Source organism: Phalacrocorax aristotelis, chromosome Z, assembly GCF_949628215.1.
Source record: "Phalacrocorax aristotelis chromosome Z, bGulAri2.1, whole genome shotgun sequence".
NCBI lineage: Eukaryota > Metazoa > Chordata > Aves > Suliformes > Phalacrocoracidae > Phalacrocorax > Phalacrocorax aristotelis.
The window spans coordinates 24169927-24195634 of NC_134311.1; the positions used below are offsets into that span (position 1 = coordinate 24169927).

Below are 25708 nucleotides of genomic sequence, written 5' to 3' on the forward strand. Positions count from 1 at the left end.
TTTGTGAAAGTCAACATTATCCTGTACTGAAAGCATGCTAACAAATTACCTTTTTTTTATTTTTAGTCAATATATAGCTACTACAACTAGTAGTATGAATAGAAGAGAGAGAATTGGAATGCAATGACAAGGCTGAAATTCAGCTGGGGCCTGGAAGGTATTTCGGTAACAGAAATTTATAAATAATACTAATAGTAAACATCAGCAATCACATGGTTCCTGACGAGTTCATGATAACAACAGTGCAAGTAAAGTGCCAAGAGCTCTGACCTGTACCTTCTCCCCACTGCATCACATACAATCCATCTGGAGAGAACTGAACGATTCGACTGTTACAGTAGCCGTCAGAGACATAAATGTTGCCAGTGACCGAATCCACGGCCACATCAGTTGGTTGACAGAAATGATTTTTGTCATTTCCTGGCTGCAGAGCCACTCCTAAGATCAGTAACGGTTCTTTGTCATCTGCTCCCAGTTTGAAAACCTTTTTTTTCAGTCAATAGGAAAGAGAAGAGGTTTCAGTTATGGAAGGTGAAATACAAGCAGGATGACTGCCTATGGAAAAATGTCTACTACTGTGTATAAAATAAATTTATATATCAAACATAGCCTTCATATATTGAACAGTTTCTCAATAGTGTTGATTCTAGGAAATTTCTACATAAAATATGCATTTCCTGTGATTACAGCAAACAGGTTAGTTTCACATTCTGGGTTTAAGTACATAAAAGAATTGATAAGCAAAGGTGTAGCAGAAAAATCTGTTATTTTTTAAAGGAACCATTGTTTTAAAACAGATACTTTTATTTCTGAATGCTCTGCCCATGTACCGAATTATTCAATACAACCATACTCCGTGAAGGCCACAGGGATCAATTTCTGTAGGCATATTGTTAATGTTTATCTTAACAGGCCTAGATAAATAATTTATGCCAAATCTCTAGGAAAACAAAAACCTTTTTTTTGCAAAATAATAAGGTCCTAGTATTAAAGATTCAAAAACATACCTGATGGAGAGCTACATCAGTGACCCAGTAGTTACCATTTTTATCTACACTCAAACCATGCGGTAAATAAAACCTGCAAGGACAATGTCCAAGAATCAAGTTAAAAACATCTTTCAGGAAGAATGAGGTAGATATGAAGATTTCACTTTTTATCTACTACAGATCAACAAATGCTGTACATACTAACTACCTGTAATAGTTAATTAAATAGACACCTTTACAGAATAGAATTTCCTTGACAAGAGTGTCTCAGCTCTGAAATGCAGTTGACCTCTGGTATCTCACTCAGGCTAATATTTGCTGTCTTTAAGGACAATATACAATACTCATGAGCTCTGTGTTTCTGTTAATCTGGCTGGTAGATGAAATTGTATGAATTGCTAGAAAGCAGAGGCAGTAACGATGGCAAATTACTTTTATTAGTTGTGGATTTAGTAATGTTTATTTATTTATTAATTTAAATAAACTCAGATGCTAAAATCACACAATGCAATATCAAACACATGTGAAAACAGGCTTGGGGACTTTGGGGAGTAAAATATACAAAAATGTTAGTTCTACTGATAAAAGCAAAATTAACTTACAGACTTTTGCCCATGGAGTGAAGCAGTTTTGCATTACTTGGATCCACTACAAGAATTGTGTTCTGTTCAATTGGCCCAAGTCCTCTTTGCTGATAAACAAATTTGCTGTCAAAAGAACTATACAAAAATAGTGGAATAGAAACCCAGCGTTAGAAGGTTCAACTGATGAACAATACACACACAACTTAAAGCTGAGTTTTGTACTTTAATTCCAGTGTGGGGTTATTGGCTGCTTTTTTTTTTTTTTTAAACAAGCCTTATTACATTAATGTATGATTCTAAGAGTTATAGTGTTGGAGGCCTGCATTTCCTACTGAGGTTATGACTTCCAAACTAAAGGAGCACCAAATCACACAGCAACAGTTAAGATAATCCTAAAGCAAGCAAGCAAAAAACCCTCTTCCTTTTTTTCTTTTCTTTGCTGTGGCAAATCAGAAATGGGAAATCAAACAATGTACCCTAAGTAAAAATACAGCTAATCACCAGGGCATATCTGCTGGAATGAATAAGTATACTTTGTACTGTCTAAGGCAATGTGTGCACATCTGCCTGTCTTTTTCCAAACACAATTCAGTATTTTGCTAGAGCTTACTACTGTAAGATTCAGGTCTTATGGTTCTTATCCTTTACAGAGTGTGCTTGTAGGAGACTATAGGATATGATGGGTATTTTTCCTACCCCCACAAGTCTACACTCAATTTTCAGGGTACATGAAATATGTTAATAAACAACATTTAAACATGTCACTATTTCAGACATTAAGAAAGGGGATTAACTTTCCAGAAGACATTTACTAGGCATAACATTATCAGAAGCTTAACAAAGAATAAAAAATACAGTTGTCTGTACCCCTACAGAGAAGTCTGTTATTACTCTGTTGAAATATACATTCAGCATTTAGTGAAGGTAAATAGAGTGTAAAATATTTTGAACAAAATTTATGTCTAAATGTTAGAAAACGGTATTTGACTGTGGATGAAAAACGTGTATATTCAAGCCAATACTCCCCCCTCCCACCTTGTATTTTTAAATGCATTCATTAATCTCAAGAGAAATCCAGCTATGATTGATGCAACTTGGTAAACAAGAACATACTTTGTAGTCACAGAGAAGGCTATGAATAAAGCTATTAAAACTTTATATTGTACAGTCCTAGCAGCCTCACCTCTCCATAACATTAAATATTTATATGTCTAGAATTTTCAATGTAGAAAAGCAATACTGGCTTCATACATTACCAGAAAAAAACTATGACAGGAGCTGTTTAAGTTTCTGCATAGGCTATGATAAAAATATAATACTTAGATATTGCCATTATGTATGTTAACTACCTGTGACTACTTATTTAATTTCTGAGAGAAACCAGTACATCCTTTTCACTATGAATGGTTAAGCACTAGGTGATACTAAAACTCTCTATTGAGCCATTCTAAATGCTCTGCCATGTTGCTATAAAGAGACAGAGGGTAAATGGTACTATCACACAATGGCCTACTGATGTAGGCTTATTTGACATGATCTGCTTGTTTGACCATGGTTCAGCAGGTGCTGTTTTATTCTTTACAATTTCTGACACTAATCTTCCATAACAAGTTTTCTTGGTTTTAAACAGTTTTATTTAAAAAAGAGTCTAATACTCCTAAGGACTTGCTCTAGGTAGGGATGACCACAATGGGTGAACCAGCTCTGGACAGACCAAGCTAGTACTATTATTAATGTTATTATTAATCAGCATGGCTAATCACAGAGAAGAATCTTCATGATGGTAGGTATTGTACAAAAAACCCTCAGAAAAATCAGTTTATATCACTGGAGAACTGACTAGCTAGACAACTTGAAAAATTATTGGCTTTCTCTGTTATGATTTTGGTTCTTAGTAACACTGCTGTCCAGACTTCTAAGTATTCCCTGCTAACAACCACCCAGCTCTTCTGGAAATTTGCGGTGCTTTCAGTGTAAATAAGAGATTGTATGTTATTTTAGACAAAGGAAGCCTAGTTAGTGAACTTTGAAATGAGCTCATGGGAGCGATCTTCCATGCATCTTCTCCCTGTCAAACATCCTCTTCCAGGAGGCTGCTGGAATCACAGTCACTCTTTCCTTCCCAGGGTTTGAGACCCATTTCTCAGGTAGTCAAAGTTCCTTTGTTCCAACAGATAAATGAGGACACAAAGCACGCTGACTACTGCTAGCTTAAAGGAAGCAGTACCAAAATCAGCCAAACAAAATAAATGAAGATCTTACTATTCTGCATCATATTGCTCTGCAGCATGGCTTTCTAATAGATTCTGCAGTTTGATATCAAAGGACAATTAAAATATGCTGCATATGTCACTACTTCTAATTTCAAACCCCAGTGCAAATCCACAGCTATTTTTCTACTTCTCAGCTGGCCATTTCACACTAAAACAATTTATTGCTAAATCTCATGTCCTTCTGGTGGGCTACATATTAAATTTAGGCAGACCACCTGATCTCCTAACCCCTGAAGGCACAACCCTGAGCTCTAGTCTTGATCAATATCCATCACCATTGTGGTACTGTGCTCAGCCTAGATTAACATGCCTAGCTTGTTAAAAATGCAGTAACAAGAATGCAGTTATTCTTTATCACATCCTTTATAAGCTGCATTAATAATATACATTTTCAATCACAAAATGCAAAATAACTTCCAACTGATTCATTGCTCAGCCAAATGAACAGTTCTAGTTTTTTAAATTCTGAACAGCATATGCTGCATATAGCAAAGAATGTTCTGAAACTGAGGAGATGATGCGGTAAAAGAACCTAACTTATTCAAAAGGATTTTTTTTTTAAATCATGCACAGAAGGAATGCTACAGACACTGAAAAGCTGCTACTGTATCACAGGGCTTGTCATTGTATAATTGCTTTTGTGTTCTAAAGCAGGCTGAAGTTGCCTTATGAAAGAGCACAGACCATTCATCCAGCTACATTTAGTTGAATGAGGATCCAGCTTTTACGGCGTATATTAATAATGCATTGGAAATATTTGTGCATTGCCTAACAGCACAGATAATTTTTGTTTAATTTGTTTCTATACTATGCTGGTGAAGCATTGAAACAGAAAATAAATTCTGGGCTTTCAGGCTTGATTGATTCATCACTTTTATGATTTGTGAAGGAATATTATACTCAATTAACTCTGTATTTGCAGCTAATTATAAACATTAACTTACAACTCTGATAACTTCTTATGCCTCCCCATACAATAGTCACGATAAACCCCTTCAAATACTTTTTTTTTATTCCTTATTATTGAAAAATGAGAACATATATACTCCCTCTTTTTCAGCACAGTCCATGAAAGGGTTCCCAGACTATTTCATAGGCCCACAACGTACCCAAAGATAAAAAGGGAATGCTGACTGGCTGAGCACGCTTCTGTGTGCCTCTTTTCTGTGCCACAAGTTTTACCACAGGCATATTTTCCAAATATATTGTTTTAACGTCACAATACTCTATATAAACAGGCCTGCAGAAGTTTCAGCCATTCTGATTTAAGGGTTCCTACCAATGCTAGCTTTCCTATATATTGATTAACTGTGCTCCACAAGAAGAAGAAGAAGAAAAATACTTGTGAACAAAACCCCTCTGAAATGAATTAGAATTTTATGTGTACCTATCTTTACGGAAGACCCATAACCAGCTTCAGTTAGCAACAGCTCATCTTATGCCTTGGTTACGGATCTGGGACTGAATGCTTCCGATTGTATTTACAAGGCCAGGTAGTTTCACTGTGCTCCAACTTCAGTCCCCACATGATGGCAAATATGGCAGGCTCCCACACAGACTGATGCACAGATGAACACTACTAATACTAAAAGTTAGATAAAGCATTTTTCTGGGAACTCCTATAATCACAGGCTAGCAATACTCAGAATATGAACAATGGCTGCCATCAAGGACAGGGCTGAATTAAGTGAGTCTGTAATGTTACCCAGCACAGCTGGTAGCTATGTGGATTTCCAGACTCCAGACCACAGCTCCGATCTTCTTCTGCACCCCCACCATAAGGAAGCAGAAGTTCAATCTGTCTCTTGACACGGTTGGTTCATTGTGCTCACTTGCTATTTTGGGGAATGTTAATGGTTTTTTGTTTGTATAAAATCTGTAGTGTCTCCAAATACTGCTTGGTCTCAACCTCCAGTTTTGTGCTCTGGGTTGTGGGTAAACCTTAGCTACCAGACACTCAAAAACGCACATTTCAGAAGAAATTAATATGACTGCCAGCCTATTTTCAAGTATTTTTTTCAATTCTTTCTTCAATGACACAAAGAACATCCTGTGTGTTCATGCATTGGAGGATGAAAAAAACCAAATCAATATCAGCTTCTGCTTGAAGCTTGAGTAATTACAAGTTGCAGCATGCGTCATCCTTTCAAATTTTACAGTCTATATTTATATACACTTGAGCTGGAGAGATCACTGATATAATGCATGAGACATAAATGATTGCCTTATCTGCTGCATTATGTTATTAAGCTAAAAAACCAAAGAACTTACTTTCCTCCATAAGAGAGTATGCTAAGCATAATTGTTATTATAAGATTGAGAAAGTTGTCCCCTCTCATTTTCAGAAACTATGTTATCTTAAAACGAATTCATCAGGAGTTGAAAAAAACCCTACTGTTTAGCCTTATAGTTATATATAGAGAGAAGAGACGCTTAAAAAGAAGACAAAAAAAGCCCAATTAAAAAAGAGTACTACACAATATTCTGTTACAGGCTAATATATTTTCCTCCCGGTGTTCTGTTACAATAATCTCACGGAATTTTTTCCAAAGTGCCCATCTAAAAAGTTAGACATACTATTTTAAAGCTCAAAAACATAAGGACAGTGTACAAATAAGGACACTATATTTTATTTGGAATGTTCTGTCCTTAAAATAATATAACTGTGAGTATAATACTTTACAAACACTAGAAAAATGGCTATTATAAAGTTGGGACTTTTTTTTTGTTTGTTTCAAGTGACACTAAATGTAGTAAATTTTATCAAGTGAGTAGAACAAAGCCTGTTCTGAGAGAATGCCTTATAACAATCTGATTTTGTTCAGTGGACATAAAGACAAAAAAGAATGAAGACACTGCAGCTAGCTTTGCATATCTTAAACCCAGGTACTAACAGTAGTATACCATACTAAAACATCATTCTCCCAGGCTAATTAGTCCTGCTAAAAAACATGGAGAAGCAGGAATAATTCACCTCAGTGAATATCATACTAACATGGTTATACAGTTTAAGCACCTACTGTACGATGCTATTTTTTTCTGGAGACACATTCTTACTGTCTAAAGACCTAGTAATGCTATCACCTTGAAACCATCAGTAACTACTTCCATTATGAGTCTTACAAAGGCACCTTCAGCCAAAGAACTGGTTTTTTAAATGGAAAAGGAACAGCGATTTGTCTTTTCTTGAGAAGATGTACAAATAGCACACACTAATTTGACCTTCTAACATGCCATTTGGCAGACTATCTACTTACTTTTCATCCCAGACATGATCACCTCTGTGGAAGATAACTAGGTTATTTTCAGGGTCCAGGGCCAACCCAGAAACTTGACCTAGTTTGAGGTCTAACCCAGGCCACTCCACAGCCTCTTCTATGTGGAAATCTGACCAAAGAAAGAAACAAACAGAAGACAGACATTCATGTAGCATATTTATAAAAAAAACATGGTTACCTGGCTTCTGGTACAGTCTGTTAGGAATTACATAGACATTTTCTTACATGCAGTTATTTCCATTAATGCATTGCAATTCAATTCCAAGCACAGTTCTATTTTAGTAAAGCATGCACAAGCACTGGCATCCTGCTACATATAGGATGACAGAAACTTCAAAACTGCTTTTAACTGTATTATTTCCCCCACCTTATAAGGACACAGGTACACGGGCTCTAGAAGTTGTAGGAGCTCTGTGAATACTTTCTACATTGAAGGATTACAGAAATATACAACTATTATCCAGAATCAGCTGGCAAACTTCAATATTAACCTCTTAGTGTTTTATTAAAAAATGCATAGCAAAGACTATGAATTACTAGATCAACTACGTATCAGAAGTGGTTGATTCACGACTTTTTTAAAAAAGCTTTTAGCATTAAGAAAAAATATACAGGGAAGGAAGAGAAACAACAAAAAGAGCAAATAAAACAGTAATTCTCTGAAGTTTGCTTATGACATTGCTTACAGCCAACATGTGCATTAGTTCTGGATAGTGTTCATATCCTAATCCAAATATTATAGGCATTAATAGGAAGCAGATATCTAAATCTGATGAAAGAGACGAAAAAGGCTAGACTATCTGTTATTGTTTACAACATAAACTGTTTTTAAGAATAAAGACTGGGTAGTTTTTGAATAGTACAACTCTGATTTTCAAACTAAATCAACAGCACAGGATTTAGCAAGTGAACTGCTAATAAAAAGTCAGATAATTCCCTGAGTGTCTTACATTATAAAACTCCTCAATTAAGGGAGACAAATTTAGTTTCAACTTAAGGATTAAAATTCAAAATATAAAACCATGTTTAGTTCAATCTCTGTTTTATGTAGAAATAGTCTTACACTGATTAAAGGCATGAACAGTCCAAAATTTGAAAAAGTTGCAGAGCATTGGCTACAAGGACTAATTTCTCACAAATGGATGGCTTAAATGGTATTTGGAAGAAGTTGGTCTGGGTTGCTCTGGCAGTATTAATAGCCAATTGAATAATATTCCTCAAAATAAAAAAATGTAATGGAAGAAAACCGCCAGTAATTCTGATAAAAGGAAAAAAAAAAACCTCCAAACCCTAAAATGCCTTCTCCATGTTAGGAAATCCATCACTCACTCCTTTCAGAAATTAATTTGTTCAGCATAATTCAGGTATTTCTAATATGCAGACTTTGTACATAGGTACATATAGCCAAACTGAAGGTGAACACAAATCAATTTCTTTGCACTTATGTGAAACTGGAGCTATTTCACTAGTATTCAATGTGTTTGATAGCATCATGCTGACTTTGCAACTTTCAGTTCACCCAGTTTCTGTGTTTTGCCTTGATCCCAAAAAACAATCATGGGGGTGCCATCTAGACAGGTGAAACACACACAGAGACACCCACACAGACACCCACACAGACACCCACACAGACACCCACACAGACACCCACACAGACACCCCCTCCCCCCCCCCATTCACAAAGTGCCAGGGCATCAGTGCTTTGAAACAAGGCAAATCACAGGCGTTAACACACAGCATCCACGGGGTTTGAGAGGGTTCAGCTGGAAGCAATTTTCTAATGAAAGGAAAAATGAAAAGGTAAACAATGCCCCAAATCTTTGGGTCACCTGTGCAACCCAGCTGTTCTGATAAGCATACCCTGCCTTCCACTTCGCTTGGAAGAGATGTAATTTGAGGAGTAACAGCAAGGATGGGGTGGAGGAAGAACAATTTTCTACAATCTACAAAGGGGAAAGATAAAACCGGTGCTGGAAACCTACCACAGGCTAGGATATATTTTACCTTTGTAGTTTTAGATACCATAGCTGGAGTAGGTGATAGAGAAACTCTTTAAGCTAACACAAACCTAAGACAATCAGCAACTGCAGTGAATCCAAGACAGTAATCAGAAACTTCTAAAACAAGAAATTTTCCTCTGTAGCAATTTTAGCTGAACAGAAGTTCCAAGCTAAAAGAAAAGCCGTTAAGAAAAAAGAATTATAGATATTCATTCTTCTGTACAGTTCAGTTGGCCACAGCAACAGTGCAGTACCAGGTATATTCATCGACATTAGCACTTTGAAAGGAATAAAAGGATGGAAATCCAGTGTCTGCTTCCTCGCTTGCTTATCCCATATCAGTCTAAGTAAACTTGCAGAAAACTTGTGTATATTTAAGGTTACAGTGCACCTTGTCCTCTAAGCCTTTTCCAAAAAAGCTAGAAAAATTAAAAGGCTAAACATAGCCTAAATTTGGGCCTCGGTAAAATTCAGACTCTCAAAAGGCATGTACTATAAAATACAAAATGTTTATACTTACATGTAAAAGACTAAAATATTTCTGACAGATCAAAACAATAAAATTAATTTATAGTGAGATATGGTCTAATTACAAGAACTCCAGCCTCTGCGCAACCTTTAGATTTTCTCACACTTTTCCAGAATTGGTTTATTACTGTTATCTTTCCACTTTGAAAGTCTCATACTGAAAGTCCTTTGATACAGGTTTATCTTAAGGCAAGTAGCTTTTTACAAAAACTTAGTTACTAAATTTAGACTTCATTTGTCTAAGACTGATTATTAATTCCCTACAAAAGTAGGTGGTCCACAGAACAGCGACACACGAAACCAAAGAAAATTACTTTCCCTATTAAAATAATTTATAATTACTTTTTTTAATAAAATATAATCACCAGTTTTGTTGTAAATAACATTTCTAAACTAAGTACCATATCTTCTACCTTGTAATTTAGAAAATTCCTTTCATCAATAAAACTATAAAGAATTACATATATTTAGAATATACAAATCAGCCTCTACTCTCTCTAAAAGTGAAAGAATAAAGCCTTATTTACTGGCAAAATTGCAATTTACTGTCCAGAAATACCTGGAAGTGCTTGCTAGCTTTTAACATTACAAATTTTAGTCACGCTGCATTTAATCCTTGTGACAAGAGTAGGCATTTAAATCTTGACAAATGTAGGTAAGCACTGCACAAAGGAATTTTAAAAATTGGAAAATTACACTCTTTGCCTTAATTAGGAGGTATAATTGTACTGGTTGCAGTGATGCTGAACAACCTGACTAATTAGTGATTAGTCTCAGGGTAATAAAATAACAGCAGTGCAGGAAGAGCAGCAGTATAAAGTTACAACATTTATAGCTACCTTACTTAACATGAAATTAAATTATTTTAACAGCAATCAGAGTCTTTTTCTAAGAAATACTGAGACTTTTTTAAATTCAATATAGTAAAGAATTTTATGAAGGGTACAATTTTTTTTATTAAATCAAGACAAATTAAAACATGTTATGCTCTACTTTTGCCTCTGAAAAGGAAAACTGTTATGGAAGGTTCTGCTCTTCTAATAGAGAAATACTACCAAAACAGAAACTAAACATGTGCTTAAAGATTTCATTGCTATAAAAGTTCTTTTGCCAAAAGATGGCGCTGACAGCTTCTGGAGTTGAGAATTTCTGTAGTTGACAGTATCACAAACATTAGAAAAAAATCTGTGCTAATTAAGATCATTTCAGTTTTCCTTTTCGCTGGAACTCAAAATTGCATCACTCGGAAGTCCATTTATCAACTGGTCCTCTACCAACAAATTCCCCCATAATGAATATAAAGCCACTAAAGTAGCCAAGCAAACGCTTTCTGTAGTTAGAATTCATGGCATACGGTGTGCCAACTAAGCCATTTATTCAGCTAACTGACACTCCCTCCTCTGGATCAGTTGAAACAGAAAGGAAATTTCTTTTTTCCCCTCTACACACCACATACAATTAGTCTGAACCGAACAAACTGGTTTTGCAGAAATGCCACACACACTACTTGTCCAAGCATTTAATTCCAGTGTTGCTTATGGAAGTATTTATGATTTACACTTGTGTCAGGCACATGGTAATATCCACCTGCTTTTTTCCCCTACGCCAGTAACTTGACAGGCCCTTGTTTAACTGACTACACAACGGAACACTGGGAAGTCCTCATCTTTGGTCTGTTAAATACAAACCCAGAATTTTGCTGAATTTGAATACTATAACAGAATCTCACATAAGCGGAGACGATACATGTTAACATTTTGAACTGAAATAAAAATCAAATGGATGATGAATGATGTATATTTGTGTACAACAATACTTGGAAACATCAAGCTAGCTGGTTGCGACATAAAGCAAGCATGTGCTGCTACAGCTTATGCATACAGATGAATTTCATGCATACATACCAGTTTCTTTTATGAGATAACTTGTCACATGCTGCATTATCTGGCTTTCCACATTAGCAAGTAAGACTAAGCACAATCAATATCACAGAGACCAAAATGCAAGTAAAACAAACACAATACTTCCATGGTTTCTGCTGTCATAGAAACCTGAAGGGAATGAATTTTAATCCTATATCCAATCCAATCCAATTGGAAATAAATATGCAGAAAATTTTACTTCTCAAGAGTTTTTCAGGATTAACTACCACTCTTTCTGAATGAGAAAAAAATGTCCGATAGAATTACAGCAATAAAATTTACAAAATCTTATATCTGACAAACCAAGGTAATCTGAAAACTCATAAAATGCTTCGATTATCCCAGTGACCATTTTATAGTAGTTACTTGTATTATGACAATTCTTCACTTCCTGCAACTACTATATCCTGTGTTTACCTTGTTTTAGCATAACTATTATCAAATCGCTAAGCAGAAGTCTTGAGAGTAGAAAATATACTTTATGTTCCAAAAAGCACTGGTATTGTGGCATTGGTATACATTCTTTCTTCCATATGGAGGGGGAAAGAACCCCACTGAAATACCTCTAAAATGAGGGAGAACATTTCCGTAATTAGGAAAACTGTTGCGTAAAATACTTCCAAGCATCAACTGATATTCCCTTCAGATTTTGCTAATGTGGATCACAGCTTACATTGCATTTCATTGTATAAAATTAATCCCTAACCCACCTCCTGTATGTTCTGTTTCCCAGCTTCCCTCACCACGTTTAGGCTGCTGTAAAGAGAAATGCCTGTTCTCTGGTGGCCTCAAGGTAGACTCTAGTCTGTGAAATTTGTGAATTCTGTCTCTGACAAGAATAGTATTGTCCCTCTCATCATGATTTGTGATCTCTCTGGCAAGATCCTTCTTTTGGACTACATTAGCAATCTCAGCTACAAGATCTGATTCTGCCTTTTCTGTAGGGTTATGCTTATGCACATGCACAACATCTTCCCTTTCTCCTAGCAGCTTGGAAAGGAGTGAATAGAAATCACCTGCACAGAAAAGAGAAAAGATAAGAGGAAAGGAGGGAAAAAACAATTATAACAGATCATGTAGTTTTAGAAAGCTTCAGCAAAATATAATGTAACAAAGTTATTCAAACAGTCACTGTCGAAAGTAGTATAAGAAGGAACTGTGTCAGCCTCGGGAATTGAATGAGCCAAGTCTCTGGTATGAAAAGATAATGTAAAATCTTTATCAACTTTAATTAACATATATATGTCCACTTTTACCTGTCACCCTGGCATCAAAAAATCATCACCTCTGCACAGATGTTCTTGGCACCAAGAAAAAAAAAAGAAATAGAAAAAGTGTGCAAAGTTCAGAAAAATAATATTTATGATGGAATGATCTGAATTTGCCAGGCTACTGCAGACTTATTCTATTTTTATAAAACAAGGTGGTAAATACTATGTAGTTTTATCAATTTTTTCACTTATAAAGACAATAATAGACAATCATGATGTTTTTCAAAATATATTTCTTTGAAATCTGTCATCACATAAGAAGCTTAGGCTGTAAGGAAACAAACTTTTACATTTGCAGATGGATTCCATAGAGCATACTGCGGAAAGAAGACACACTAGTAAAACAAAGTGATCCATTAAATTTTCATTTAGTAATTCAGTCTGGGTCCTGTCCCTCCTCTTCCTCCAAACAGTCACAATATCATCTTAGTCACAATATCATCTGGCAGTGCAGAGAACACTATTTTCTCAAGCTGCCTGCTAGCAATGCAGTTATCACTACAGCTTTCTTAGATACCAACAAGCATTTCAGTAAAATCCAAAACAATAGCCCGAAGCAAACAACTGAAAATTAGCTATGCAAATTGCAGAACCACAACTTTCTCCACAAAACATCCAAACCACCCAAACAGGTTTTGATGAAGTCAATGTTCAATTCTTTTTGCATGGTTAAATACAGTGATGACATGACGACAAGTATATCCCTCTCTGCTAACCAGATTCTCTGCTAACCAGAAGGCACCTAACTTGTTAGAATTTATTAACCAAGCATCTTGGCTGCCTGAAATTATTGGCAGTTCTGTTAAGTACAATTAAATTAATTAAATACAATTGCAGCATTCGAATGGAAAAAAGACATCTAATATGCTTTAAGATTTAATGCAAGTAGGTATATTTCTATTTCATTTTAAGTACAAATCACTGATAATTAAGAATTTGTATTATTTTATGACAGGCTACATGAGATGTTTTTTAGAAAAGCAAAACTATAACTAATGAAGTTTTCACACACAAAAAAAACCAACATCCAGAACCAGAAACCATCATTTGCAGCCTGGGACAGGGAAAATTAAGTCTTTTGGAAATGACCCTAAGAGGATGCGTCATGTTTATAAACAGTCCTAGTTCAATGATTTTGAGTAGGATTCCATTCCTTGTCCTTGGAAATGAAATATCCCAGATGAAATCTTCTGTCAGAAAAAAATTACTGAAGTAACAGAGCCAATTTCAATGAAATGAACAAAGCAAATTAGATAAGAGAGAAAACTGTTATGCTATATAACAAATATGAATTATTTGCTTCAAATACAATTGTGAAGCTAGAATGCTTCATAATCCTAATACTGTCATTCAACTAGTCCAACTACTGATTCAGAACAAATTCAAATATTCAAAACATATGATATAAGTTTTGGATATGAACCATATTTATTCTGAGAAAGGTTTATAATTATATTAATCACATTCAGTAGACTCTAATTAAAATATCCAAGAATTAGTGCTGATGTAGAAACACATCTGGAATTCCCTTTACTGAGGAAACATTTGGTATTAAAATACTCTCCATTGGCCTAAACTATATTCTTGCACCATTTAAAAAATTTAAAAAGTTCATATGTACAAATGTTTTGCTTTTATCAATGGCTGGAGACCCACATATAAGCAAAGCTCACTGACTTCTCTATATGCAATCATTGTCAATGGAGAGGTCTGAATGGTTAAAGCCGTGTTCTGCCTAATGTAACTGTGTAGTCTCCCTAAACCAGGAAGCCTGGTGTTATTTTAAACCACAGGCCTTTTTAAAGCAACTTTGGTGGTCCTTGCCCAGTTCACTCTTTCCTAGATGTGTGTCAACAGTCTGATCAATTTACTTGCAATTCTTGGTCACAAAAATAACAACAGCATGCTGCCGTTTGTACAAAGGTTTTAGATCCCTAAATCACAACTCATATGCTCATTCTATTTGAAGTTTGTCAGCTTCCTTCTTCAGCCAAAGACGTTGTATTCTACCTCTGTTATGCAATGGCTGCCACAGAATAATTAACCCACCCTCTAAAACAGAAATTGCTTGCTTATTTAAAAAATAAAAACCAACCCAAACAAAACAGTGCTTCAGTTCACCTGTCTGAAATTAGCTTCTCTTACTACAAAAGAAACGGCTAAGAGATAGGGTTCAGTGAAGGACAAGAAGAAAAGTGAGGAGGGGAATCCAACTTAAAACCAACAAAAGTCCAGGGAACAAATTTCAGGACAAGGTGCTTTCATAGAAAATTCCAGTGGTCTTTATGGGAGCTATTAATCAGGGACTCAAGTCCAAGTAGGTTGATCAGTTTTGATTTTCTCCTGGAACTAAGCCTCTAAGCACAACATATATGAGGAACTTTCAAACAGTGGAATATTGACTAAGGTGGTTTGAGGATGTCATGATCAGTGTCTATAGATGAGATACATTCCAAGTTGATCTTGACCTATTAGTGCTTTTTTTAAGCAGAGGTGGTATAACCACAATGGTTAAGAATCTTTAGAAACTGTCTGAATTTATGGAAAAAGGTGTGCCTTAGAGAGTGAAAGTAATCTGAAGTGTAGCTGCTCTGAAAATGTGATCTTTACCTTAAGTAAATATGTTTGAAAAAAACGAATATGAAAACTCTACACCTTAACTTAAAAATACGTCCATGAAGCCTACAGATCTGCCCAGTATCTCCATATACTTGGCACAAACTGCAGGCTGAAGTCTTCTGTCAATTTCTTGGCATCTTGACACAACTCAAGAGTATTTACAAAGCAGAAAAGATGTGTGCAGATGTGAAAGGGAAGAATTGAAGTTTTCTGATTATTCAATGTATGCAACTGTTCCCTAAACTCCACACATTGAATAGAGGTCCCATATATTTGGGACCAGTACTTTTCAGCTTTGTTTGTGATCCCCAGGCAAATTCCAATAAATTTGTAAGCAGCATATTTTTAAGAAGTAGTTCAGAATTTACTAAAGATAACTAGCAAAGAGCACACTCATGTTGTTTCTGATTAACACGTTACTCTCTGCAAAGCAATATCCAGCGAACATCAAAGCACAATCTCCTGTTGCTGCTTTACAGCTGTCTTGTACTAGCTGGAACAGTTGAAGGACATTGCTTGCCTGAAGATACTCAGTGGGAAAGGAACACCAGCAAGAAGCACCACGTTATTTGTTTGGTCTTGTTTGAGATGAGACAGCCCGGCCTTTAGAATGCCTGGGTATGACAAGAAGATAACATGGGTGAATGAACAAATTGCTCTTGTTGAAATAACTGACGTCTAGCAGAGCAGTCTCAGGGAAGCTGACTGATTAGGTTAGTTTCACAGAGGATACTTACATGCACTTCTTATGCGTAAGCTATCAGGACACTTCCTTCTATGTAATACAGTAAAAGATGACTGGCTACAAATACCTAGAATTTATTCTGTTCTGGAGGAAGTGATAGCTGTCAAGACCATCATCTCCAGAATGAAACGATGCACTACACTAGGAAGATTCTTTTACAGAACAGTGTTTTGGAAAACAGTCATACAAGCAAATAAAATTGTAACACTGGCAACTTCATTGCAAACTGTGAGCTGAACTTCACCTGATCTTGATAAAAGACCAGATTAGTTTCAGGTTAAAAAAAACAGTTTAGTATATTGACCAGCAAGGTCAGGGTAGAATCCCAATGATGTTGAACTACTCATAACTAAAACCAGTCCTTCAGCGCTAGAGCGTGATGTCCCCAGCCTGCAGGGAGCAGCCGCTGTCCGTGGTGCCTGTGCAGCGCAGCGTTACGCTGCTGGACGTGCCAACTGGCAGTGTGCAGCATCTAGCCATGGTGCTGCAGGATCAAGCTACGAGACAGAAAGCTCAGCCACAGTAAGCCTGTCCACAGAGTTTGAATGTGTAGCTGATACGATACGTATGTGAAAACACATTTTACTGCATTTTATAAAAAGGCAAGAACAGCCCGGTGGTGCCTGCGAATTCTCATCTCCAGAATATGTATTTGTCATGATGCCTGTACAGTTTCACTGAGATGGTTCATATAGGCCACCCGCTCTGTCACTGCCTTTCCAGACTTCTGTTAGGAATCAAACTGAACAGAATTTAAAATGTGAAGCCACTACTGCAGCCTTCTGACAAAATGATGTCTTACCAGGAAATAACCAGAACTGAGGGACTAAGAGCAAAAATACAGCAAGCAGTCCTCTCTGCTGACAGGGGACTGGTACCGCAAAGTTTGACTGCGTGTTGCTGCAGCTCAGACGGTGTGAATGCTTGTATTGAAAGTCTCCTTTTCTTGAGCATGTCTGGTCTGATATGGAGCCAGTATGTTGGTCCCTCCAAACTCATGTCTCAGTCCTATTATGACAGTAGTAAGGGACAATTTTTCATAGTTGACTTTGGGTTTCCTAATTATCTCCGAATAAAATGGAGCGTATTCTGAGACTGTATGTTTCTGTCTTATCAGGATGTGCTTCTGTTAAGCACGTTCACCTGGCAAAAACAGTCAATACTTTGCCTTTTCAGAAGCACTGAAATTGGGGTCCAAATAATATGGACTCCAAATACGGTTTCACCTCATCTTAAATCTAAGGTAATATCTATATAATATATTAAGAGTCATATCAGAGAATGTGTACTTCAGCTGAAGAATTATCTTCCTGATGAAGATATGGGAATTTATCTGCAAGCATCACCTTCAAGACTGTGCCATCATGAATAAATGACTTCCAAATAAACATTTATCGAAATAAAAAGTTTAATTTTCTTTGCCTTCTTTGGCTCCTAGATGAAGCTACTAAGCTTATTCTTACAGGCATACATAAGATAACATTGCTAGTAGAAAAGAAGGAGAGAAAGGCATGGAAAGACATTGCAGAAGTGAACAAAACCTAACATTCATTTATTTGAAGTGACACTGGACAATTTGAAACAACAGGCCAAAATGACTTTCAAAACAGCTTCTAATCTGCTATTATTTTTCATGCGAGTCCTACCATGCTGATTTAATCTGTTGCTTTGATGAAAGCATTGGAAAAATTCCAGAGAACTAAAAATTATTAAGTAAGGCTCTTCTCTTTTTGAAGGGATTTGAGGGGCTGGGAGAGGAAGCATAGATATGAGGAAGTGAAAAGGGTAAAGCTGCTCTAGAGATTCTTGGTCACTATCACTGTGCCCTACGTGATGTGCACTTATAGCATAGCCAAACTGACATGTCTGAAGAACAGGAATGGTATCTGCTCTGAAGGCATTTCTAAGCAGCTTACAGAAAAGATGGAAGAAAAGGTTAAAAAATAAAATCCTTAGCTGTTTTCTTCTACGTATGTCTGCATGTCCCTAAGAAGGGCTTTTAGGACTATTGCAATGTAAATGCACTTTTTTTGTTTTAATAAATTGTTTTTTTTTTCTTCAACTGTCAAAACGTTTTAATGTACAAATGTTTTAGTAGTCCAAGCACAGTTTACAAAATCACTAGGTTAAAGGAGTTTGTCACTGGGAAACAGAGTGATAAAAGTAAGAGAAAGCATGAAAGAAGATGAAAGAATCTTCACTGAGGATTATGTTTTGTTACAAACGCATGTTCTTCATCAACAAATCAGAACCTGAGACTCAAAACCTAAGCTGGGAGCAGTTTCCTAGTTGCCCTATTCTCTCCTTTCCTTCCTGACCAGTATTAAGCTCCTGAGAAGGACGATATTGTTGCAAAAAAATATATTTATCAGCTGCTGCTAAACAACTATCAATAAAGACAATGTTTTTATTATGTAGGGCTTTGCCATGCTCATTCGGATATATTACACACATTTGTAATTCAGGCACACAGTATGCCAGTTCTACCACAAATTTCTATTTCATACAATCCATGCTTGTAAATACAATCCTTCTCTGATAAAATGACATATATGTGACTATGTTTATTAAAGAGCAGTTCTGCTATTATCAATTTATTTATTTGAAGCATCATCATGCTTTGGATTAAAAAAAAAATACTATTATGAAAAAGGAAAACATTTTGCCAATAATAATATTAATAATGAATATTATTATTATTGGTGTGTTTTATATTTGTGCTATGACTTAATAATTTCTCTAAACTCTTCCTGTACTACTATAATGTCCACTTTCAATATCTTCATACATGTTCACGATATTATAAGCAGTTTTTACAGTTCACTGATAAGTAGGCTTTTACATTATAGAAAATACCTAGGGAAAGTCCCTCTATAATTTTACCACCATAAGCCAGGTATCAAACAGTGAAAACTGAAACATTCAATTTAAAATGGCTTCTTTCCATGTGTGCTGGTTTTGACTGGGATAAAGTTAATTTTCTTTACAGTAGCTAGTATGGGGCTATGTTTTGGATTTGTGCTGGAAACAGTGTCGATAATACAGAGATGTTTTCATTACTGCTGAGTGAAGGCCTTTTCTGCTTCTCACACTGCAACATCAGTGAGTAGGCTGGGGGTGCACAAGAAGCTGGGAAGGGACACAACAGCTGACCCCAACTGACCAAAGGGATATCCCGTACCATACGACGTCATGCTCAGCGTATAAAGCTGTGGGAAGAAGAAGAAGGAGGAGGAAAGGGGGGATGTTCGGAGTGATGGCGTTTGTCTTCCCAAGTAACCATTACGTGTGATGGAGCCCTGCTTTCCTGGCGATGGCTGAACACCTGCCTGCCCATGGGAAGCAGTGAATGAATTCCCTGTTTCGCTTTGCTTGTGTGTGTGGCTTTTGCTTTATCTATTAAACTGTCTTTATCTCAACCCATGAGTTTTCTCACTTTTACTCTTCTGATTCTCTCCCCCAACCCGCTGCAGGGAGTGAGTGAGTGGCTGTGTGGTGCTTCGTTGCTGAATGGAGTTAAACCACAATAATGCTTGTGATATTCTCTTCCTGCTTATGTATGCAACCTATACCAATTGCAATTTTTTTTGCTTAGATTTGATGCTCCTTTCTTTACTGTGCTGAAGATGCTTTTGTAAAGATTATGAATAACCTTATTCTAACCAAATCAAAGGCTCATCTTTTATTTACAACTTTGAGCAAGATCTTTCCATGTTTAAACAACAAGAAAATCCTCTGCGTTTTTGAATCTTCTTAATTATTCTTCTTTAACTGTAAATATTGCTCTTCCAAGGTTTAATCAATCACTTTTCTCTTAACTTTGATATTCTATTTAAGGGACCTCATATAATCTCTGAGTACCAAACATGCATCTGAAGCCTCAAAACTTCTAAAGATTTTCTCATATGTCTGGCCTTAACCTAAAAATGTATCTGACACTTCATTCTAGCCATCTCACATCAATACTGGAAAGTGCATTTGTCTTCTGTTTCAAGCCTCATCCTTTCTCCATCAGCCTAAGAAACTTTAACCACCCTGCAAACTGAATTTTTTTCTTACAACCACACACAAACTAGGAAAGGTCAGTAATGACAAATTTATTTTAGAAAGGAATGTAACTCATGTTTACATGTGCTGGCATAAAAATACATCAAGTCTTATTGGTTGACTCTGCTGCCATAGGTTTGCCATGTAATACTATCACAGAAATATACTACTTCAATACCTGAAAAATCAAGGACCTGCCTGTGTGCTGACTCTCCTTTCCTCTTCCTTTCAATGCCTGTCCTGCAAGAAATTGTAGGCCTCCCTTCACATTTCCCCCTTTTTTTTTTTTTTTAAGAAGGAAACAAAAGAGATATGAGGCAGAAAGAGGAGTTACACTGCATCCTTTCACTTAAATCAGCCAGAAATTTCTATCCCAGATACAAAAAGCCTTCTTCAGCACATTTTTGTTGTAATGAGCTTTTCACAGAAATGCACAAGTAAACAGCAGAATATGCAACTCTGAACGGACATTTCAGTTTCTCAACTCACAGAGATTCAGCTACAACCTAGCAAAATATTTCCAGCAGTGTAACAAAAATTTTGTGCAAAAGTATTTATCTCTCCATGTGTGTGTGCACGTGCATGTGTGCACTCGTGCAAATACAGCATACAACAACGGAAAATAATTAAAAGATAGGTTAGGCATTCAACAGGTAATAAATAATTATGTGTAACTTTAATTTGGCCCCGTTTGTACAGATTAGGAAGTTAATTTTTCTTACAAAGAAACCTCCTCATACAATTAATGGGGCACCACTATATATTTATATTTAACCTCAATCCTCTTCCAAGCACTCTGGAACAAGTGTTTTAACTGAAGAGAAAGGCTTCTCTGAACATTTCTATTCCATCACCTCTGTTTATGAAACACTTACACTGAATTACCTCATTATTACAGCCTGTGCTATGAAACTAAGGTCCATAACTACTGCTATTTGATAGAGATTACAGCCAGAACTGTCATTTAGCATCTATTAGTTTTGGGTGTCCACCTAGAAACATCTCAAAATGTGATTTTACAGGGTACTTGCATTATATTTCACATCTTATGTTCAAGCCACATTTCCAGTCCGTTTCAGAAGGAGCTGTGTTTATGCGAGACTTAGCTTAGTTGCTTGCTTTGTCCATCCTCAGACTAGGATAACAGACCAGACTTTACAAAGGTACTTAGCTACCCAGAACCATGCATCCAGTCTGATAAGAGTCTAGAGTAGTACATGCTTTAATCAGAGACCATCAAATTGTCTTAGACCCTGAAGCCATATTCTTTTCTTTACATTGTTCTCTATTTCACTCACTATACATATTCTAACCTGTAAAACAATGAGGTAGAAGTCCAGTGAGATGTTTTTCTATGCAACCTATCTCACCAGCAGGACAGCAATTCTATGATCATGGACTTAAAGCCCAATTTTATGAAACCTAACTTCTGAAGGTTGGACTCAAGCTGTAATATTATTTTAAATGTAGGAGGTTTAGTGGGATTTCAGTTAAAACACTCAGCTGTGAAAAAGGGACCTCACATGAGTCTAGCTGGGACGTTCAGAAAGAGAAATCTTAAGTTCATTTGTATTGAACTTCACCATTTGAACTCCTGGAATAACTTTTGCTCACAGTAATCATGAAATAATGGGGGATGAGGGAAAACCCCATACTGGCAGCACAACTAACCAATACTGAGAGCAAAAGAATCACAGCTTCGACTCTCACTTCAGATTCCATCATCAGAGGCAAAAATACACAAGTTACTTTCTGATACTAGCTTCTGAATTCCATATGAGAGACAGAAGCAAAAAAGGTACTTTTGTAAGTGTCACAGTAAGCATTAATACCAGAATTAAGATGAAAACCCCATCTCTTTTCTCTCCCATGTAAGTAAAGTATACTTGTGTATACACATGTCCTTCTAAAACAAAAAATCAAATCTAATTTTTGGGTTATATGCTGCAAGTAAATTTTCAGAGCAAGCAGAGCAAGCCAGCCTTGAATTTTTTTAAAAAAACCATTTAAACATAATTATATTGGCTTTACTAGGGGAAAAAAATGCCTTTTCTGCTTCAAAAGAAGATTACAGCTAATGTACACAAAATGAGATATCAAATAATAAGCCACAGATCAACAAATTAAATAATAACCATCACCTGTATACTCCTTTGTTATTAAGAAACTACTCCTGCTATTGTGTCTATACAGCTTTCAGGTACAGCAGCAGCTGACTTTCTCAATAGTGAGGGCTGCTTCACTGCTTGCATACTGAAACAAACCTACACTACATTCTATTATGTGACAGACTACAGCCAGGGAAGTGTTGAACAAACAGAATGAAACACATTTAGGCCTTTTTTCCACATGGAAAGAAGAGACATCTAGCAGACACGGTGAATGCTATGAATGAAAAACAGTTTTTTTTCAGTACTGTATCTATTGAATACCATTTAATCAAACTTCTGCTGATGAACAAAAAATAAACGTAAATATTTGTTTTGCTAGGGACTTTGTGCTTCAGCAGGAACAGGAAATGCTCTAATACGCACAAATATCTAAATCAATTGCATTTCCTACAATAATTAACTTCTTATAAACAGTTTATCTTCACCAGTGACACTACTGTTTCAGAAACAATATAATGAAGTCAGTTTCATTAAGATAAGTTCAGTTTAATTTTAACACTACAGGGATTTAGCTTTGTCTTGATGCTGAATGGTTGATGCTGAATGGATGGCTACGACTTATTTCAATATATTTACATTGTTTATTAATGTGATTCTGATGAGTGAAGGTGATGAAATTGAAAATTTAATGTAAAAGCAATGGTAACCCCTGGAGGTGCTGATACAATGAACTGCCTGCTTGCAGCAGGAAGTATGTCTTCTAAACCTATGCCCAGGCAGTCATGGGATACACACGTTATTAGCAGGTAGACAGTTTCACATGGCAGGTTTTTTTGTTTTCCCCTTTTGAGGCAAATGCTTAGGTTTAATACTAGTCACATCAAAATTTGTCTCTTTGACCACGCCTCTACCCCCCGGGATTTTTAAGTATCTCCAGGGCAATATAACAATTTCACAATTTAACGACTATTTAAATTTTAGTGAAGTAAAGTGTTTCCTTCAGTTACATGAAACTAAGGAGGGTAAAATGAAGTTGCTAGAACATAATAAGTCATCAGGAAAAAAGCATGCAAGATAAAACACAGAATTATGGAAAAATCATTGAAGTACTATCTTCAGAGCAAATCAAAGGCTGAAATTACTGAGCATCAGCTCAGTAGCAATAGAACTAATCAAAGCCTGAGATTTGGTGGATCTGTGTTTTGTAGATAAGCTTATCATATAGAGTATGTCATGCTAGACCATAAAGGGAAAAATTTATGTTATAACCTTAACCTCAGTCAAAGTATGTGTGTGCTTCTGTGTGGCTATGGGGCCCACTGCCCCCTCCCTCCAAACTGCAGAATTTTCCTGTTGTTAAGACCTGGTTCAAATTTGGTTGACAGGGCTAACTCACTAAAATTATTTGAGGAAATGGACAAATTGGCAATGCAATTACATAAAACCACTTTGCCCCACAAAACCAGACTCCAATTTGTATGTAATTTTTACAGGCACATTTTTTTCAGACCACTTTCAGCTCCTGGTTTTCCCACTGTATCTTTCCAGGTGCTCTGTGCTTGTAGGACCAAAAACTACTTTCTAGAACAGCCACCCAACTTCCCCTCTTTAGAGACAAAAGTAAAACCAAACATGATCTGATTTTTCCTTTTGCTTTTTTTGTTTACACACACTTAATTCAACTGAAGTTAGAACTGTATCAATGTAAAACTGAATCTGGGCTCCTCTGAACGATGGGACAGTTTAACGATTAAGGACATGAAACAAAATTCTCTCACAGCAACCACTGTTTTGATATTTCACAATGTGAACCCAGCTAATTTCAAATGGACAAAACAATGCAGTGTGTTTCCATAGAAACATGTTAGATGAGGATGTATAATAAATAGTGGTCTCAGCAAACGAGACTGCATTGCAGAAATGTGGCTTTGAAATACATTTCAAAGACAAATGACAAATATTTAAAAAACAGGACCTTGTTTCAACATTTTGTTTCAAACAGTAACTAATTCAATAAAACACACAGATAACATGATCCTCAACCAAATGCTAATGTGCATATTAGTAACATAAGGGTGAAGCAGCTTGTTAGCATAAATCTTGATATACATTTGTAAGCAGTTAGCTCATCATGCTCTGAACAGTCTTAAAAAAATTAGAATTTTATTTCTTTCTAGAAAATCCATCTTTAATTGATCAAGATAAGTTTCAGACACGAAATTGTAAATATTACCTCTAGTAGTTTATGGTAATTTCAGTCAAGATGTTCTTACACTCTAGAAGCTAGTTTTTATGTAACTATTAATTATTTGAGTTAACTCTGCAAAATGGCAGAAAATCTAACCCCTTTGGGAGATGTTATCAAAACCTCTAAACACTGGCTTAATATTTGCTCTCATTAAAGGCAAATGGAAATTTGTCTTTAATTTATTAAGTACTTGAACTTCAACATTGTTCAATGAAAGCAGTAGGAAACTAGCTGATGAGGTCTTCCCCTTTGTATCAAGGAAAAATCTTGAAACTAAACCAATATTTATCTAATACCATGTGATCCACAGGAACTTTAAAGTACAGTCTTACTTTAGTATATCTCTGAAACATAAATAACATTCAGCTGCTTCTATTTCTAGCTTTGTAACAGTCAGAGATTTTTTCCCGCAACTAAGCACTGCACACATTTTTGCATGAGTTGGTATGCGTATATGCACGCATACACAAATGTAGTGAAAAATAATTCAGTATTAAACATTAGCAGCACTCAACCCACTGCACGTGCAACCTAGATTTAAGTATAAGAACATGTTATTCCCTAATATATACATAGTAATACGAACTAAGAGCAGATAGTTACCTACAGAATACAGAACAGTTACACGCTATAGGACTGCTTCGTTGTGTCCATTCTTTAGCAAAAATTACAACCTTCTTTAGCAAATTAAACCAAGAACAGGAAAACCTAATGAGATTAAAATGCACTAATAAATATTACCTACAAGGCTAGAGTTCATTGGTAGACTAATTATTTTATTAATTCTTATATAGCATTCAATCATATCAGCTGCACAGAACGTTGCAAATTGCATCAATTAAAGATAAACAGATTAAAACTTCATAACTGGTCAACAATCAGGATGTAATTTATCAGTATTTTACATCAGTGCGTCTCCTACTTGACATAGAAATAAACGAGTACATACCCTGATCCAAAATCTCTTCCTCTTCCTTTTTGGCCTGCTGCAGCAAAGAACTTTTATCAGTACCCTTGGTTGCTGAAAAATGGATTTAGGATATGATGTTAACCTCTGTGTGTGACTGGAATTGATTATCTTCCTACTGGGGAA

General features: G+C 36.1%; 1 protein-coding gene across 8 annotated transcripts in view; it reads right to left on the reverse strand.

Annotated features, from left to right (window-relative positions):
• Positions 1 to 25708, reverse strand: part of PAM (peptidylglycine alpha-amidating monooxygenase) — a 151266-nt gene that overhangs the window by 10593 nt on the left and 114965 nt on the right. For 2 of the 8 annotated variants that reach the window (XM_075079844.1, XM_075079842.1), the window contains exons 14-19: positions 25565 to 25636; positions 12285 to 12590; positions 7104 to 7233; positions 1592 to 1708; positions 1008 to 1080; positions 277 to 484 (exon numbers count right to left, since the gene is read on the reverse strand). In XM_075079844.1, the coding sequence (XP_074935945.1) occupies positions 277 to 484; positions 1008 to 1080; positions 1592 to 1708; positions 7104 to 7233; positions 12285 to 12590; positions 25565 to 25636 (906 nt within the window). Of the gene's footprint in view, positions 1 to 270; positions 485 to 1007; positions 1081 to 1591; positions 1709 to 7103; positions 7234 to 12284; positions 12591 to 25564; positions 25637 to 25708 lie in introns of all 8 variants that reach the window. The other 6 variants (XM_075079843.1, XM_075079841.1, XM_075079846.1 and 3 more) reach the window with 3 other exon arrangements.